Below are 16,754 nucleotides of genomic sequence, written 5' to 3'. Positions count from 1 at the left end.
CGCTCGCTCGTTCGTATATCCTGAAACACCGTTCATCGGCGAGCCATGGACACCACCGATCGATCACAATCGATTCGAACAAATAGCGAGGATAACTTTGCCTAACAATAAATCGATAGACAACATTTCTTTCAACCCAGTGGCCATTACCGTTACCGTAAACACATTTCATGTATTTGACCGTGTCGCGTTTGCAGGTATATGTACACTATTTGCTGGCCCTAGGTCTCTCGCGGTTTTTTGTTGACATTTTTTTCAAGTGTCGCTCCCCAGACCCCGGTGCCGCAGTCGGATGTGTCGTAAATTTTGATGGGACGCGCCTTGTTTCTTCCCTTCTTTCTTTCCGACCGTGTCGGTCGGACGATTGGACGACGACGATGACTTTATTGCCGCGCGACATTCATTGTCAGTTTGGACACAGGGACTTGGAGGAAACTCGTGAACCCTCGTGGGAGGTAGTCTTGAAGAAGTCTATATACGTACATGTACAGAACGAATGTAAAACAAGAAATCAATTGAAACGTTTTCCTCGACCGCTACGAGACTATCAAATTGACAGTTTCACCGTGACATATTATTTAGTCGAGTTACTTTCTACTCTCTACGCGAAACGCTTCGAATAACGATTTCTCAACCGTATACACAGCCGAAGATAATACCCTAGGTTTATTTACGAGGTTATCGATAACGACGGCATCGGTATCTCGGAAACTCGTGACACAATTACAGGAGTACCGTTACACGATTACAAAATAATTCTTTAAAGAAAATTCGTTGACGTAGTTGGTAACGACGGTATTTCGCAAAAATGATCTTTACTCGCGCCACGCCCGCGTCGCGACGCGGCGTCCCAGATCGGTCTCGATCCCATAGGAATTTCGATAGCGTGAAAGATGTGGATGTGTTGTAGAACCGTTGGGTGACGCGAGAGGATACGGTCGGGTGACGATTCGGTATAGAAAGTCGAAGATATATTCGAAATGGTCGATGTACGCATACCAACCACCCTTCCTTTCGGTTTCGGGTCATCCAAGTTCATTGGCACTTTTTCAGAGGTGGCTCCGTCCACTCGCGAACGCTCGTCGATCATAGTTGCTGGCTTTAACAACCACTATTCGACTCGAACGGTTACAAAATCGACTTTGCTACGACGTGTGCTCGATCTTGCCGCTGGTTGTACACGTTCGATCTGCATCGGCATCGGATCGGCAACGACAACAACAACGGGTCGCCATTTTACCGTTCCATGATACCAACAAACTTCTGTTTTCGATCCGCATTATCGCACGGTTCTCTCTTCTCCGACTTACCGCTGCCGGGAAAAAAAAACTAAATTCGAAGTACGCGTTACAGAGATTTCTATCGATTCGCGATAGGTCGTCGTTATCTTTCGATTCTTAGCACGTGTCGCAAACATCTATTTATCATTGATCTAGCCATTGTAAACAGATATTTAGTACTCGTTATCGGCTGATTTGCAAAAATTTGCTTGTCCTTGGCGTAGCGAGTGCGTGCGCCTGGACACATTTGCTCTCACCCGTCGGGGAGATGATTTTAACGACATCCAGAAATAATCGCGGTGGACAAATTGTGGAGAGGTCGGTGTACGTCGGTCAAAGACCTCGACCAATTCGGACCTCGCAGCTCGAATTTGCCTGGAGTTCCGGTGACACGACGAAAACAAACTTATCTTTGCATCGCAACGACAAACCGGAAAGGTGTTGCGTCAGTCTTATCTCGTCGAACAAACATCTTGAAACCTCTGCGCTCGTTTTTACTCGAATGGTAAAGCGACGCTAATGTTTATGTAATTGCAGAATATGTATTTCAAATCTACAAGTCAATTCTAAATCGCCTCTAAACATTTTCTTTTTCAACCGTAAATGAACATCCGATCGGAGGTCTTCCGCAGAATTTACTCACGATAACGAAACGTTCAAAGCCACCGAGTATCGCACGGAATACCTCCGGCCAAGGAGAAACTTCTGCGCATCCTACTATCTTATTTCAACTCGTGGATACACGCCCAGCGTGAATTTACGCGTGTACATGTATCCGTTGTGTTAAACATGTACAATTCCGTCCGATTCCACGCGTTCGTCACATGGTCCTGACAAGGTCATATAAAATACAAATTATTGGAAATAAAGTGTTAACGTCCACGTGTTTTAAGGCCCGTCTTTGTTAGCCTTTCTACGGAGCATAAACAGTTTGTCACATTGTCGAACGCGACAGTTTTATGGCAGGGACAGAACCTCCATGGGTACGGGTAAGGGACGATGTTTATTTATTACCAACAGATGTGTTGATCGACGTACGACCCGATGTGTTTGTATCCTAAAAGAATATCGTAGACGTTGCCCTAAAGGATCTGGACATAGTCACGGGGTAAGGAAGGCTTTGTCTTTCACGGCACTTACCGTTCGCCCAGAACCCCAGAACAGAAATCGAAACTCGAACGAGTAATATTTTGTTGGTATAGCAATCGATATACTTTTAACGTTGGTAGATTAATTTTATTCGTTGTTTACGAATGTGAACGATCTTAACGATTACTCAGAGATATTTTCGATACCGTGACAAACGAACACGTGGCACTAGTTTGTAGTGTGTGTTCTTATTAGTTTATAGAGCGACCAGAGATCGAGTAAGGCGATAAACGCAGTTGCATGAGTCACCGGCAACCGATGAACGACGACAACGACAATAGCTTGTTAAAATTAATGAATTTCAAACTTTTATCAGTATCGTGTACGAAGGCTGACGTAATTATTCGTATAAATTTCTAGCCGTCACTTTTTCGAACTTGACATCGCGACAAAACGTTAAGGACTGCTTTGGAAGTTTTTAAGAGTTAGACGAATCAATGAGTATCGTAAGCGGGTGTCGGGTCATCGGGTATAATCGAGCGACCCCTGCCACGTGCAGAAACTGGTTTGCGGTTACTTTGCGCGATCAAATATTGTTTTTGAAATTTTCTCTTTAAACGATATCGTTTACACGTAAGTTTGGTACAAAAGCTAAACAACAATTTGCTGTAGAAAGAACACTGAATCCATCGTCTGAAATACTGGAAACGTATACATATGTATATCGTTAATACGAGACATTATAGTAATCAAAGTTCACGCTTGATTACTACACCGATAATGCAACAACTCTAACAGTACCGATAACAAATTCGTCGTCTGTATATAGTCTCGATGTCTAGAAGTACATCGTACGAAAATTAAAATCTTATGTAAAAAAGGGACGAGTTACGGATAAGGTATTTCAACGATTCGAACGGTCGATGCTAATCCTTCAAATATTTAATTGCAATTAAATAGAACGTTTAACTTTCTATGGTCGATAATTGAGAGCGCGATTGGTGACACCCGTTGGTAAACAATCGACCGTATAACATTATATAATAGTAATATGGATAATAAACATACGACGCAATACCATGGCGATTATACAGGCAACAAGTTCACGCGATGTCGAACGATTGAAAACAAACCTCGATGGCCGACACGAGCCTGCGCATACTGTAAGAATTGCGCGTCACGTACATGTCTGTGTATGATGTACGTGCGTAGAGGCGCTCGACTCTACCGATGTTTTGCCTGGTCTTTCGTCGCTCTTTCCTTTTTCCGAATTTACATTCTTTATCTTCTATACCTCTATACCCTTGCGTGTGTTTACCCGAGTCTATGCCCGTGGTCAAGGAGAGATATGATGTGTGTGTGCGCGCACACACACATCGAAGCCCCCGATCTTTCTTCAACATCGCGTGATGTTAGTTACGTGGCCGGTGGCCATTGTATGCGCGCGCATCCATTCCCGAAACGACTCATGGCATTACTACCGGCGTTATACATATTCTCTACTTGTATGTATTTATCAGTATTTATGTAGCTGTGTCCTCGGTAACGCGGGTATAAATGACGCTAGATGTAAACACACCGAGTAGCTAAACCGAAGATCGAGCCTAGGTTACGCGTATCGCTCGAAGCTTTTACGAAAACGTCGTAGAAAATCTTCCATGCGGAATGACGTTATTACCAGCAAGTCAATTCCAAATAGACGAGAAGGATCGGTAGCTCTTACGCGTTGTTTATACGATGCGAGATCATTCTGAATTTGGTAAAGTCATTAAACCGTGACAATCCGTAGAGCTCGTAACCAGAGAAGATAGAAAAGGAGAAAATACTAAATACGCTGTCTGAAATGTTTCAATTTTCGATTACGTGTCCCGTGGTCAGGAAAACAAACGTCTATAGTTTGTTTAGCGATGCTGTCAACATCTGTCGATTAGGATGTACCGATCGTGAAATAATTTGAAAATGTTGAACTTATTCGCAAAGCACGTAAAGCTTGCATCATGAGATTTACTAATAGCGCGATAAACCATTCGTGTGCGTCTTCTCGTGACAAGAGGTTTTGGCTGGGGCCTACGTGACGCAGCGCGCGGAGCTGTTCCAGAGGGCGTCGACAAAGTCGTCCGATTCTACGTGGAAGCAACTTAGAAGCAGAGAGACAGAGGCAGCAGAAGGAGAAGGGAAAGAGAAGGCGGTAGAGTGTATGGCCCGAGCGCGGCGTAGCAAGCGAGACAGTAAACAGTGGGGATCAGAGCGGTGCTCCTGCTTCGACAAACGGGCAATGCAGCGTGTGGAGGGGATGATGGTAATGGTAAGCGAAGCGGCCATTTTGCGTGAGGTTCGGTTCAGTCTCAGTCGGAAACCAACTGCCGAGCAGTGAGGGAAGGTGAACGAAAAGACCCGATGTGTTAGTCGAAGGATTTTTGATGCGCTTCCGAGCCCGGTTACCGCTACGTGCGAGAGGCTGTGCGATAGCGACAACGGAGCAGCGAACACCGCGGGATTTGCGCGTACGAAGATATTCCGGTTTATCCGGCGAAAAGTCTCAGAGTAGGAAAGAGGAGTCGAAGGAACCGAGGTAGGCCAAGTTTTTGTTGGCGGATGGTCGAGGACACGAGAAATTGGGTTTTTGCTCGTTCAACGAGCACTACGACGTCATCGGATCGAGGACAGCGGAAAGAGTAGTTACTTTATCGGCTGATATCATTGGAGATGAAGGACTAACGGACCAGTGAAGGAACGAGCAAGAAAGAAAGAGTGCAGTGTTAGAGTCTGTGATAGTATTTATTCAGAAGATACAAACTACAACGTGTGTATCAACTACAGCAGCAACAGCAGCATCTTTCGTCGTTCGGAGAGCCGCAAGAGCTAGCGAAGCAAAGGAATAGATAGCCTTTATATATTTATTTATATCTGTGATACCGACACTGATATACATCGATCTATCCCGAAAGTACGTCGGTAGAGGGAGAAAGACGAGTGGATCGAGAAGAATAGAGAGCCGAAATTCACGTATACTACACGCGTACCGAAGGAGAGACCGTTGTGCCTGCACGATCGTTGATTCCTGGGAAGGAAGATTATATCAGTACTTTAGTGGATATAAATGTTTTTGTATATACGACTGACTCTTTTTTACATTTATTGATATCGGGTTAAGAGAACGTTCTACCGGTGTTCGTTAAACGATACGGGAAAGTGGAAGGAGAAGCCAGAAGAAAACTTCGTTTCAGAAGAAAATTACTTCTACGGTTTTTTTTTTATAAACGCTACAACCAGTGACATTGTCGCGTGGAAAAATGGTGGAGAAAATTCTCGAAGAACGAGAGGACGGGTGTCCAGAAGTTGGAAGAGGTATGCCAATTAATTTATACATTTATACATTAATGTATATGCAGATAGCAAATTTTCATCCTAAGCGAGATCGATCGAGCTCGTCTTGTCTGAAACGGTTTAACATTCGTAAAGTAGCGCGGTTCCGAACCGCTCTCTTTAGTATCCTCTAAATCGTGTACGGCCATCTTTATAATTCGTCGATACTCGCGAATTTTAAACGCAATTCGGCGGATACTCGTTCGTTGTAGTTGTACTCAATTCTGTGTTTTTTCGTGTTAACTAATTGTACGCGCGCGTCGAACCTATATCGTTCGGACGTCCACGAAGTCTGCCACTGTTCGCAAAGATGTGGTTCACGGACATAGCGACCGAAAGCTCAGATTTCGCTTAGAAAATCATTCGGAATGGATTGCTTACCGAATCGTTGCCACGAATTTTCACGATTTGCCGTAATGGAGGAGCAGAAGACGCGACGCTCGAACTTTGTTAACGAAAGAACTTTCTCGAAGCCGGTATACGTATACATACATCTGTCGCTACCACATCCCTCGCTTCAGGTTTCGCGTGGTTCGGTACACGTCGCTCTCTGTACTTTCATTCGATAAAAATATACAAATTCCGTGTAAACCTTTCGATAGATCTGATTAATCGAGCGGAAAATACACTCTTCTGTAAGGTTTCGTTTACGATTGGTACCGTTGCCCTTGAAGTTGAACCTTTTCGTCGAAAACATTGTTTCGTTCGATACAAATTTCGTTTTGTTTTCGACTCGCTATGCTCGATCGAACGATAACTTTGTGAACGTGACGAAACATCGATCGCTGCCCCCTTTACGTGAAACTAACTGGACTGTGAGATCATTCAATAAAAAATTTGTATACTTGTTCCGCGTTTATTAATTTCGGAAACGGTCGAATGAAAACGTTTAAAAACGTTTCGAAGCGAAGGGATAAGTACGAGTCGTGTAAGCGACGCCGTACGACGTATCATGCGTCGTTAAATTATTTTCGAGGGTCGAAAATGGGTTAGTCGGTTCGTTCGAGTCGCGTATTGCAAAGGGCGTTAGAAAGGGTAACCCAAACAAAGAATAGACGCGGGGAGAGGAGAGAAAGGACCTTGCGCATGACGGATTCATTTCTCCCCTCCGCTTAAAGGGAAGGGTTCATTCCCAAGGACAAAGGGATTCGGGACCACTATATTTTTAATAAATTTGAGGAATTTTTTTAAACGAAAGGTTTCGAACGAATAGACGCGTTGCGTTCCTGCGGAAGTTTATGCGTTAGCTATCACGCAGATTTTTGGTCGAGTCGCGTACGGAGAGCTTTCCCCTGAAAATATGTATACATCTGTACTGTTCGCGCTCGAGGAGCTTGCTCCTGAATGAGGGAACAAATGTGTGCATACTTGAACGACAAACACATCGCACGCGATGATATATGCATGTAGGTACCTATACCTACCTACATGCATAACTACCATACCTCGCTCACTCTTTTTGTCCGAGGGTCTACGCGTGGCTGGAATTCAGTTCGAGATAGGATACGCCGATTCCAGAAATGAAAAAGACGAATAAATCTGATAATGGAATTGCCGCGTAACAAATTTCATTTCGCTTATCCGTTGGTTAGTATAATCGACATTCCTTTGATTCTGTGACAGTGAAAAAAGCAACACGTATAGGTACTGTAACCGGACGGAATACTATGATATAGCCGTTCCAGAGCTCTTTCGGTGTTTATTTAAAATTATTTTCTATGATCCATACGTACACGTAAATCTGTGATTGACGAGTACACAAATGATAAACAACAAACGATAAAAGGAAATGACCATACCGATATTTGCGCGTTCGTAACGTCAACAGAGTCGTTGAGTTTTTAGTTTTACATTGTCGTGGGTTTGCGGATGCAGCTACATTATCGTACGTGCATATCTCGTGTAAGATGGCGGCGTTCCTTTTCTGTGCTAGTCATTGAACTCTGGCTCTCGGTCATGCTCTGTGTAGTGCTTTGCGTCTAACTATACAAACAAGAAAAATATATCTGCTAACAACCGAATTATACATCCTGTTATATCGCGCGACGTACTTGCCAATCATTTTGTCGCAAATAAGTAACATGCTGTCTGATTGTTTACTTGGCAAGTAATATTTATGTTGGGTAAACTTTGTTCCGAATAAAGAATACAAATTTTAGATGTTCTTTTTTACGGAACGGTAATACTTTATATAATAAATACATGTACGTATCCGTATCAAAACTCGTTCGGTTTTCGTGTCGACCTTGTTCCAGACGATAATTGGAAAATTTGCTATTCGCTTGCAAAATGTTGCTTTCCAACGCATATGTTACGTCATTCCGTGAACATCCAGTTACAGAAGCACGAGGAACGCGTGTACATACAATTCCCGGCTAATACATACTAGGCGAGAGAAATTCTCATGACACAGGGAGCGGTTTTTATTTAGTGGTGTTATCGTACAATTGCATATGTATGAAGACGAATTTCGATGACGTTAAACTGAATAAATTTTGACGAAGAAATTTTTGTTTCGAATACATATCGTCCGATTAATCTAATTCGCGTTCGTAACGTTTGTTTCAGAGGATTCAAGTTGCAGAGTTACCGTGAATACAACAGGAGAATCTATGAGCGCGGTGCAGGCTCGACAAGAAGAAGCTAGGCGTAAAAGACGGAGGAAGAAGCGTTCCGGTTCATCCTTTATGTCTTCTTGCTTCCAAGGTAAAGCTTGATTAAATGACCCATGGTTAATCTCTTTTAAGTTTGCTTGGGATATTAGCAAAACTAGCCAAGTTTTCTTGAAATGTACATTACAGTGGAGCGCGAATACCCAAAACCACTGATCGAGTTTGGTACTCGAGACTGTTACGTCAGCGTACGATCGATTTGTAAACCGGAGTTTCGGGTTCGAGAAGCTTCGACTCCGTACTTACACCCTAGTGGTAAAACTGAGCGAGCACGAGCGGCGGCTGTGTGTAACGCTGAAATCTAGGCCACGGGTTACTTGCTGACAACAATTGAAGCTTCTCTATCGCTTACTTGGAATTCTTACCTTTTTCTTCTTCTTTTCGATTTATTTCATTCTCTTCTACAATTTTCACGGGCAAAAAGGAAAGCGGAGTGTTCCTTTTCGTTCATCGGTGTTGGTCAGTTGGTTGGTATATCTCTCGATGCATTTCAATTTGACGACTCGATTATCGCGTTTAAATTTGCATTTTTCTTATCGCGTACTTACAACTAATTTAAGTTATGCAAATATTAAATGATCCAAGAACGAAGAACTTTTGATCCATGCTAATTTCAAAATGCATTCGCTAGCTTATTTCGTTGTACGATGCATCGATGTTTCAAGGATTTCGTTGGTATCTTGAATATTGAAAACAAGTATGAAACATGTAATCGCGGATATTTTTAGTGCAACGATATACATAGTTAACGATGACAGTTAACTCGAAGCATCCGATATATCATTATTACCTAATCAACGTTCCGCTTATACGGAACTGTACGTTACGCATAGCGGTCAACTACAACTGGACACATCGAGCGCGGGGGTCACATTTATATTTTTATACAGGGTGTCCCAAAAATGTTGTAACACCTTGAAAGGAGTGGTTCGGGAGGTGATTTGAAACAACTTTTTCCTTAGCGAAAATGTTGTCCGAGGCTTCGTTGAGGAGATATTAACGGAAAACGTCGACCAATCAGAGCGCGCGGATACCGGTGGAGTGGCCGCGGTAGCGAAGGCTACGAGCTAAGCGGCCGCGCTTGTACGCGAACAAGTGACTCGACGTGCATCGAAGGCCATTGACGCACCCGCTTAGCTTGTAGTCTTCGCTACCGCGGCCATTCCACCGGTATCCGCGCGCTCTGATTGGTCGACGTTTTCCGTTAATATCTCCTCAACGAAGCCTCGGACAATATTTTCGCTAAGGAAAAAGTTGTTTCAAATCACCTCCCCAACCACCCCTTTCAAGGTGTTACAACATTTTTGGGACACCCTGTATAGTGTAACGAAGATGGTGTTTTCGTAGCCCTTGTAATAATATGAATTTTCCAAGTGTATTTTTCGATTACGCGACTCGTCGCTTTCATTTCAAATGAAATTGTAGAGTTAGCTGTATCGTTTACCGCAGGGAGAGACCCTAGAAAGACGCGTATATGCGTTCGTGGACGTGTATATTAGCTGCTTCTGGTTGCTAGGTATTCGGTGACGGTGTTGCCAAGCGGAATCGTATCTTTGGTACGAGGGAAAATGGTAGGAGAAGACCAATGGGTGAAGTTAGAAGGGGAGTGGACGTGGGTTGGGGAAGAGAGCAGTGAAGGGGTGGTAAAAAGAGAGTAGAGCTGATAGCAGCGACGGCGCGACGCGACGCAATAGTTGCATCGTTAAACGAGGAAACGAGAGAGAGAGAACGAACGAACCGAACCGAACCGGTGGGATAGAATGGAACGGACGACATCGAGCGTTAAAGGGGAAGGGACGAAAGAAGTAAGTTTAAAGACCTGAAACAGGGAAGAGGAGTCACTGATAGTGCGACAGAGACGGAGGTGGAGTGGGCCAGGAGGGGCGTTTATGTGCGCAGTAGTTTGGCGATGGTGTTTGAATGTTTGTTAGCGCCCACCTCTCCGTGACCTTAACATTGATTGTGTTACACCAACCAGAACCTTGATCGATGTACCTACTTATCGTGTACATTGTCGCGGTAGGGACGTGTTTTCCGACGATAAAATCAGCAATCGTCGATGAAAATGGTTCCCACGAAAGTATATCGAAATTGTATCGAGAATAAAATTGAATTGTTGGACGTGTTTGTTTCAGAACTGTACAGATTGACTGGCGAAGTTCTTGGAGAGGGTGCTTACGCGTCGGTTCAGACTTGCAGATCCCTTTACACGGATCTGGAATATGCTGTTAAAATAATCGACAAAATTCCCGGTCACGCCCGTGCACGCGTATTCAAAGAGGTTGAGACGTTCCACCATTGCCAGGGACACATAAACATTATTCAGTTAATCGAATTCTTCGAAGACGAAGAGAAGTTTTATCTCGTATTCGAGAAAATCAACGGTGGTCAGTTGTTGAACCGAATTCAAGAAAGAGTTCACTTCACCGAACGCGAAGCGAGTCAAATCATTCGGGAGATCGCCGGCGCGTTAAATTTCCTTCACAAGAAAGGTAAGAGTGATTGTTCTTTAACGTATTTCTTTTTCTTCGAGGAAAGTTGTAAAGTTATCAAGTTTCCATAAGGCAAATCCTTACGCTTTACCTGTTTCTGTTTCTTTAGGAATCGCTCACAGGGATCTGAAGCCTGAGAACATCTTGTGCGTGTATCCGGACAAATTGACACCGATCAAATTATGCGACTTCGATCTTGGTTCTGGCATCAAATTTAACAACTCGCTGTCGAGCCCCGTGGCAACGCCACAGCTTCTGACACCTGTAGGAAGCGCCGATTTCATGGCGCCAGAAGTCGTCGAGGCTTTCATCGGAGAAGCTAATTATTACGACAAGCGTTGCGATCTCTGGAGTCTCGGCGTCATCATGTACATTCTCCTATGCGGTTATCCACCTTTCTACGGGAATTGCGGCACCGATTGCGGCTGGGAGAGGGGAGAGAACTGTCAGGATTGCCAAGAGCTTCTGTTCACCAGTATTCAAGAGGGCAGGTACGAATTTCCGGATAGCGAATGGAGATGTATCTCGGAGGATGCGAAAGATTTGATCAGAGGATTACTGGTCAAGGAAGCCCACCAAAGGCTGAGCGCCGAAAGCATTCTAAAACATCCGTGGATCAATCCAGGACCTAGTCCGGTCGAGAACACCGAGAAATCTCTTACGACTCCTCATATCATCAGGTTTGTAAACTTTATGTTAAAATCGTTACCGAGCAAGATTTATATATGATATATATGTTGACATGTGTTGGTTTCATTTGTCTTTAGGAGGAATAATTCCGCTAGGGAACTCTCGGCATTTGCCGAATCGGCGATGGCTGTGAATCGAGTGGTACTTCAACACTTTTCTGTAAATTTGGAGGAATTGGCGGAGAACAGGGAGCCGAGACTGTCGACTTCGTCCACCGACGACGATAACCATCCTTACGGGCACATGTCCGATTCGAGCAGCGAATTTTCGGATCACAGTAAGCCATACGCGACTCATTCCTCCAACGAATTCGATACAATCTCGCGCCAAAAATGTTGCTCGATTCGCTCAAGCATCGATCTCTCAGATCCGAAGACTATCGGAAAGAATCGATTGGTCGGCAAGGATTCGTCGCTGCATCAACTGTTCGGTTTGTCACCGCCTAGCGAGAGCCGCTTGCTCCAGCGTCGTTTAAAAGCACGATCGGATCTACTTGAACGTCAAACCAACAAAGCGATTATCGCTTCTCCGAGTGGCTGAAACGTGACATCTTACGATAAATCTCCTTGCTTTCTAGCGTATAATTCGTATTTACACGTCTGCATATAGGGATTCGAGGAAAACGTTTGTACAGCAATATTATCTATCGATGGTTTACAAAAATTCACACGGTACAGGCAAAATTTTATTATCGCTAAAGAAAGGTGTCGTCGCTTTAAAAATAACAAAGCTTGTTTAACGGCCTGCGACAACGATGCGACTTTACATGGTTAACCATACTATCGCGCGGTACATTGTCGTTGGCATTCACATTCACGTTCAAGTTTAGGTAATCTTTTCTAATTGAAAATTTGAAAGTTGAATATCGTTTTTATTTCGACCAAGTTTCGCTGTAAAAGTTGAAGTTGAAATCGAAATCGAAATCGCCCTCATCGAACGTAAAAGCCTTTGATTTGGAAGTGGTTAGAGTAACATGTACAATTCGCGATAGATAATCTTTCTGTACTTTCAGTAACATAGCGCGTAGAAGTATGTACTTGCTCGTTCATATCGATTTATCGAGACGAATGTATACGCACTTACAGATCTTTGACGACGTTAGAAGAAAACCGCGTTCCCCGTAATTTTTTTGGTAAACATTTTTCAGTTTCGATAAATCTAGTAGCACGAGGAAACTATGGCATGCAAAGTGTGAACTAGTTTCTTTTTTTTTTTCCTGGTCGCTTTCCGAGGTGAGGTGAGGTGTGGTGGTTAACAACGGCAACGCATTCTTGAATTAGAAAAAGCGGGTAATGCCTACAAGTAGAGCGCGTTTTGGTGCACGTTACGAATAGTTTGCTCAGTAAGTTTCTAAAGACGTAGCAGAGTGTAAGTTTGAAAACAGTCGCAAAGATTGCAGTGTTGAAAAAACAGGCTCTACGCCGCGACGAGAAGAAAGGGGCGTAAACTACGGCCATTTTTTGTAAATGTCTCTCAAGTATCTTCGTAGAGAGTTAGTACGTAAGAATGATAAAAGTTTAGTTTAAACGAATAAAAAAAAACGAAAAAAAAAACCGAAAAGAGTAAAACAAAAACAAACAAAAAATAAAGAAACAAAAAAATTACAGAAAAATGTACCTGCGTCGTAAGTGATTAAGTATAAAGAGCGCGAGAAACATAAAAGTAGAGAGACGAAGAAGAATTGAAGAGTAGGAGAACGCGTTAGAGATAAATTTTCTCGGCAAACCTAGATTACGGGGAATCATCCATTAATTGCTGTTACGTATTTTTCTAGAGTTTTATCGACGTAATGTCATTTTATCGTCCACCCACCCACAGTCGCACAGCATCTTATATTTGTTCTTTTTACTTTCTTTTTAACAAGCATCACCATCCCGCGGAGTTTGTTTCCTCGATAGAATCGATCGGTCCGGATCGTTTGGGTCTACTTTCTACCCTACCATGCGACATTTATCCATTTGCAACGTTTACTTATTTCCTGTTTCCATGTTCTTGGTTGAACGATTCGTTGATTTCGGTATCTTTTTCGTGTAATCGGTGGCGATGACGTACACGTTTCTTCGTGGAAAGAATACTGCGAATAGGGACGGTAGATCATAAACATATCCCTCGGCTACCGCGAACTTGGAAACAAATTGTTCGCATAAACGAAAAGGAGGAATTTGTATTTTTCGAGTAACTCTCTTCCAGTCTTACACTTGGCTAGGTGGGTACTGTGCGGTGGTGGATTTTTTACTCAGGGCAGTTGCAACGGGCTGCGTAAATTTGTTACGAATCACATACCATCGCGTTTGAAGAAAACTTGAGGAGAAAGAGTTTATAATGTCTATACACGATCGAAGTCCATTCAGGGTTAAAGTTAAATCGTTACTCGTTCTTCCTTCTTATAACGTAACCCTGAAAAAGCTTTGTTCAACAATTTCACATTACGGCTGCGCACCTTACGGCAGTTGTCTACGTAGATAGAGAGTTAGAAGTTTCCCCGAAGACGTTCGATGTTTTCGATAGATTTGGGGATGTAACTTTGCCATATTTTTTTATTCGACCAATATCGAGCAGAAGGGAGGCAACGTAATCGATCTTTCAAAAGTTTTTCGTGATTCTACCAGTTCAACCGAGTCCTCGAATTCTCATGGAGTACCCCTATAAACCATACGCGAGAAAAAAGCGCGCGTGCGTGCGTGCGTGTGTATCTGTGCGTGTATTGTAAATATCAGTGGTGCTTCGAAAGATGTTTGCGCGTATAAAATCCTTGAAACATGTTCGTAGTTGTAGCTTGAAGCAAAAGACGGTTTAGGTTTACCTACGCAAGGTGGCTAAAAGTGTCGAGGCATTCGTTAAGATGAGTTATCGACTAATGAAAAATTCAATTTGATTAGTTTCATTTTCATTTTCTTTTCTATTTTTATTTTATATTTACGAAAGCATTTCCATGCGCTCACGGTAATGCGTATTACGTTGGTTTAGTAGTAGGTCGCATTTCTTTTTTTCGTTCTCGCTTTCATTTTCATCAAGCAAATCGTCACAAAGACGTAAACATTTTACGTAGCACTACTCTGTGGGTGTATACAAAGAAAAGAGACGAATAGTAGATCCCCGTATAACGCGGAAAATACTTTTCGCGGTGTACGAGTAGTCGCAAACTTGTTTACCGCGTTACAAACTGTCCCGTTATATGGTGATCTACAGGTGTGTTTTTATGAATTAAAACACGTGCGAGTGAAGAAAAACATAATAATTTACTCTAAGTAAAAAGATCGTCCGTGCACGCATGATACAACACATGCTTACGACGTAGAGACGACAAAAATTATGTTATATGCGTGGTCTTTACATCACGGAATGCGTTGATATAGAAAATATCGAGATTTACCAGTCTGTTCTTCGTAAGACCAAAGAATCGGTGACGACAATGATAATATTGGGTATTTTTTTCTCGTCGCAATATTTTCCGATCATCTCCGCCAAGTTGTTATCGCGCGTTATCAAAATTGATGTTTACATTCTATCAGTTTTTACACATTTTTGATTTTCCAACGATGCGTTTCGATCGTTTGCATCTTGTTGGGTTGCCAGAAATAGCGTATATGGTGTAATCGATACAAGTATAATTTCGCAGAGAAACCTGAATACACTCTCGATCGATGTATCTTGCCGGTATAAGTTTGTTTTCAGTATTGTATTCGATTTGCGTTCCTCCGCAAAAATATCCAACCATCGATCATCGATTTGAAAAGGTCGTCGTGATACTACGTAATTATCGATCGGGGGTGTGTCGCACAATAAACGAGAAATCGGTACGTTAACGAACCGTATGTAGTAAATGCTTTCTTCGGAAAAGCTTTAATACTGCGTTATGAAAACATTGCTAGAGCCAAGACCGTACTGTAAATAGAAGTTTGTTTACGCGAGAAAGAACATCAGAATGAGAAAGAAAAACCTACGGCCATAATGTAGATTTAATTATAATATCTTTTGTCCGCGTGCGTACGTATGTGTTTGTTTGCGTGGATGTGTGCATGCGCACGAGTATAAAGTTCGCGTGCGTTCGAGAGACAGAGAGACGAACATGTAATTATGGTACGTGCGTGTGTGTGGATGCGTGTACAATGAGTGAGACAGATAGAGCGACGAGCGAATTACGCGCTACGTGTTCTCGAACGACGAAAAACAATACTAGCGTTTAAGCAAAGAAGCGAACACCTTTGTATAGATTTTTAAGGTTCCATGCTAATATACCGTCGCGCTATACCGATGAGATCGTTGGAGCATCTAAAAATCATTTCACACGATTCGTAACGATTAGAAAGTTTGCGTTTCATTAGTCTGCGAACAAGTGAATATAAATGATTTTCATTTGAATGTAATAGTGGACAATAGTTTACGGTATAAATTTCGTGAAAAACCGAGTAAGCAATCTTGGAACCACGTTTCGATACATTTCCATCGGTAATTGTGTAACATTTATTATACATAGACACTGAACGCAAGCAAAGTCACAGCGGCATATCGCAACGGTATGGATGAGTACACTTTTTAGCTACGCGTAAAAAGACGCATCATTGCCTGTAATATTCGGCCCCGGGTACGGCGCGTTCCTTCGCGTTTCCGTCCTTGAATCAAATGAAAACGGTAATGATTCGTTCGGTAGTATAACGAGTCAACGAGAATAAATGCGTTGCGACGAAACGTGCGAAATCAATCGAGAGAGTTGCTTCCGCACCCCGGAAAAACGGCATTTTCGTTATTTTTCGTTTATTTTATCTAGCAAGATAATAAAAGAAACGAATAAAGGAAAGTGCTACGTTTTAATCGAACACGATGTTTTTTCCTTTTCTTTTATATATACATATATATACTTGTTTTCTTATGTCCATTTGCTGTCAGTGTTAAAGATATGCCATTCGATTTCTATTGCTTTTTTATGATGATTCACGAGAAAACGCCGACCGTTACTTTTTCATTGGTTTTCGGATGATTTTTCGTCTGCAACGAGCAGAATTAAAAGTCGATCTCCGATGAGAGCGATGCTCGTACTTGTTTTTCTCTTTAAAAATAAGACGCCAAATCGTGAAATTCACTTTCGTATAAACAAGAAGCAACGCGAAGTAACAGAACGAGAGAGAGAGAGAGAGAGAGAGAGAGAGAGAGAGAGAGAGAGAGAG

At 42.7% G+C, this 16,754-nt stretch overlaps 1 protein-coding gene across 1 annotated transcript; it reads left to right on the top strand.

Moving 5' to 3' along the window:
• Window positions 1-3,969: 3,969 nt before the first annotated feature.
• On the top strand, window positions 3,970-16,406 carry LOC128884891 (MAP kinase-interacting serine/threonine-protein kinase 1). Its single transcript, XM_054138558.1, has 5 exons — window positions 3,970-5,717; window positions 8,304-8,441; window positions 10,543-10,899; window positions 11,009-11,579; window positions 11,667-16,406. The coding sequence occupies exons 1-5, from the start codon at window positions 5,663-5,665 to the stop codon at window positions 12,127-12,129; spliced, it is 1,584 nt and encodes a 527-aa protein (XP_053994533.1). The 5' UTR covers window positions 3,970-5,662; the 3' UTR covers window positions 12,130-16,406.
• The last annotated feature ends 348 nt before the right edge of the window (window positions 16,407-16,754 follow it).

Source organism: Hylaeus volcanicus, chromosome 2 (assembly GCF_026283585.1).
Source record: "Hylaeus volcanicus isolate JK05 chromosome 2, UHH_iyHylVolc1.0_haploid, whole genome shotgun sequence".
Taxonomy (NCBI): domain Eukaryota; kingdom Metazoa; phylum Arthropoda; class Insecta; order Hymenoptera; family Colletidae; genus Hylaeus; species Hylaeus volcanicus.
This window is presented reverse-complemented; position numbering and strand designations above follow the sequence as displayed.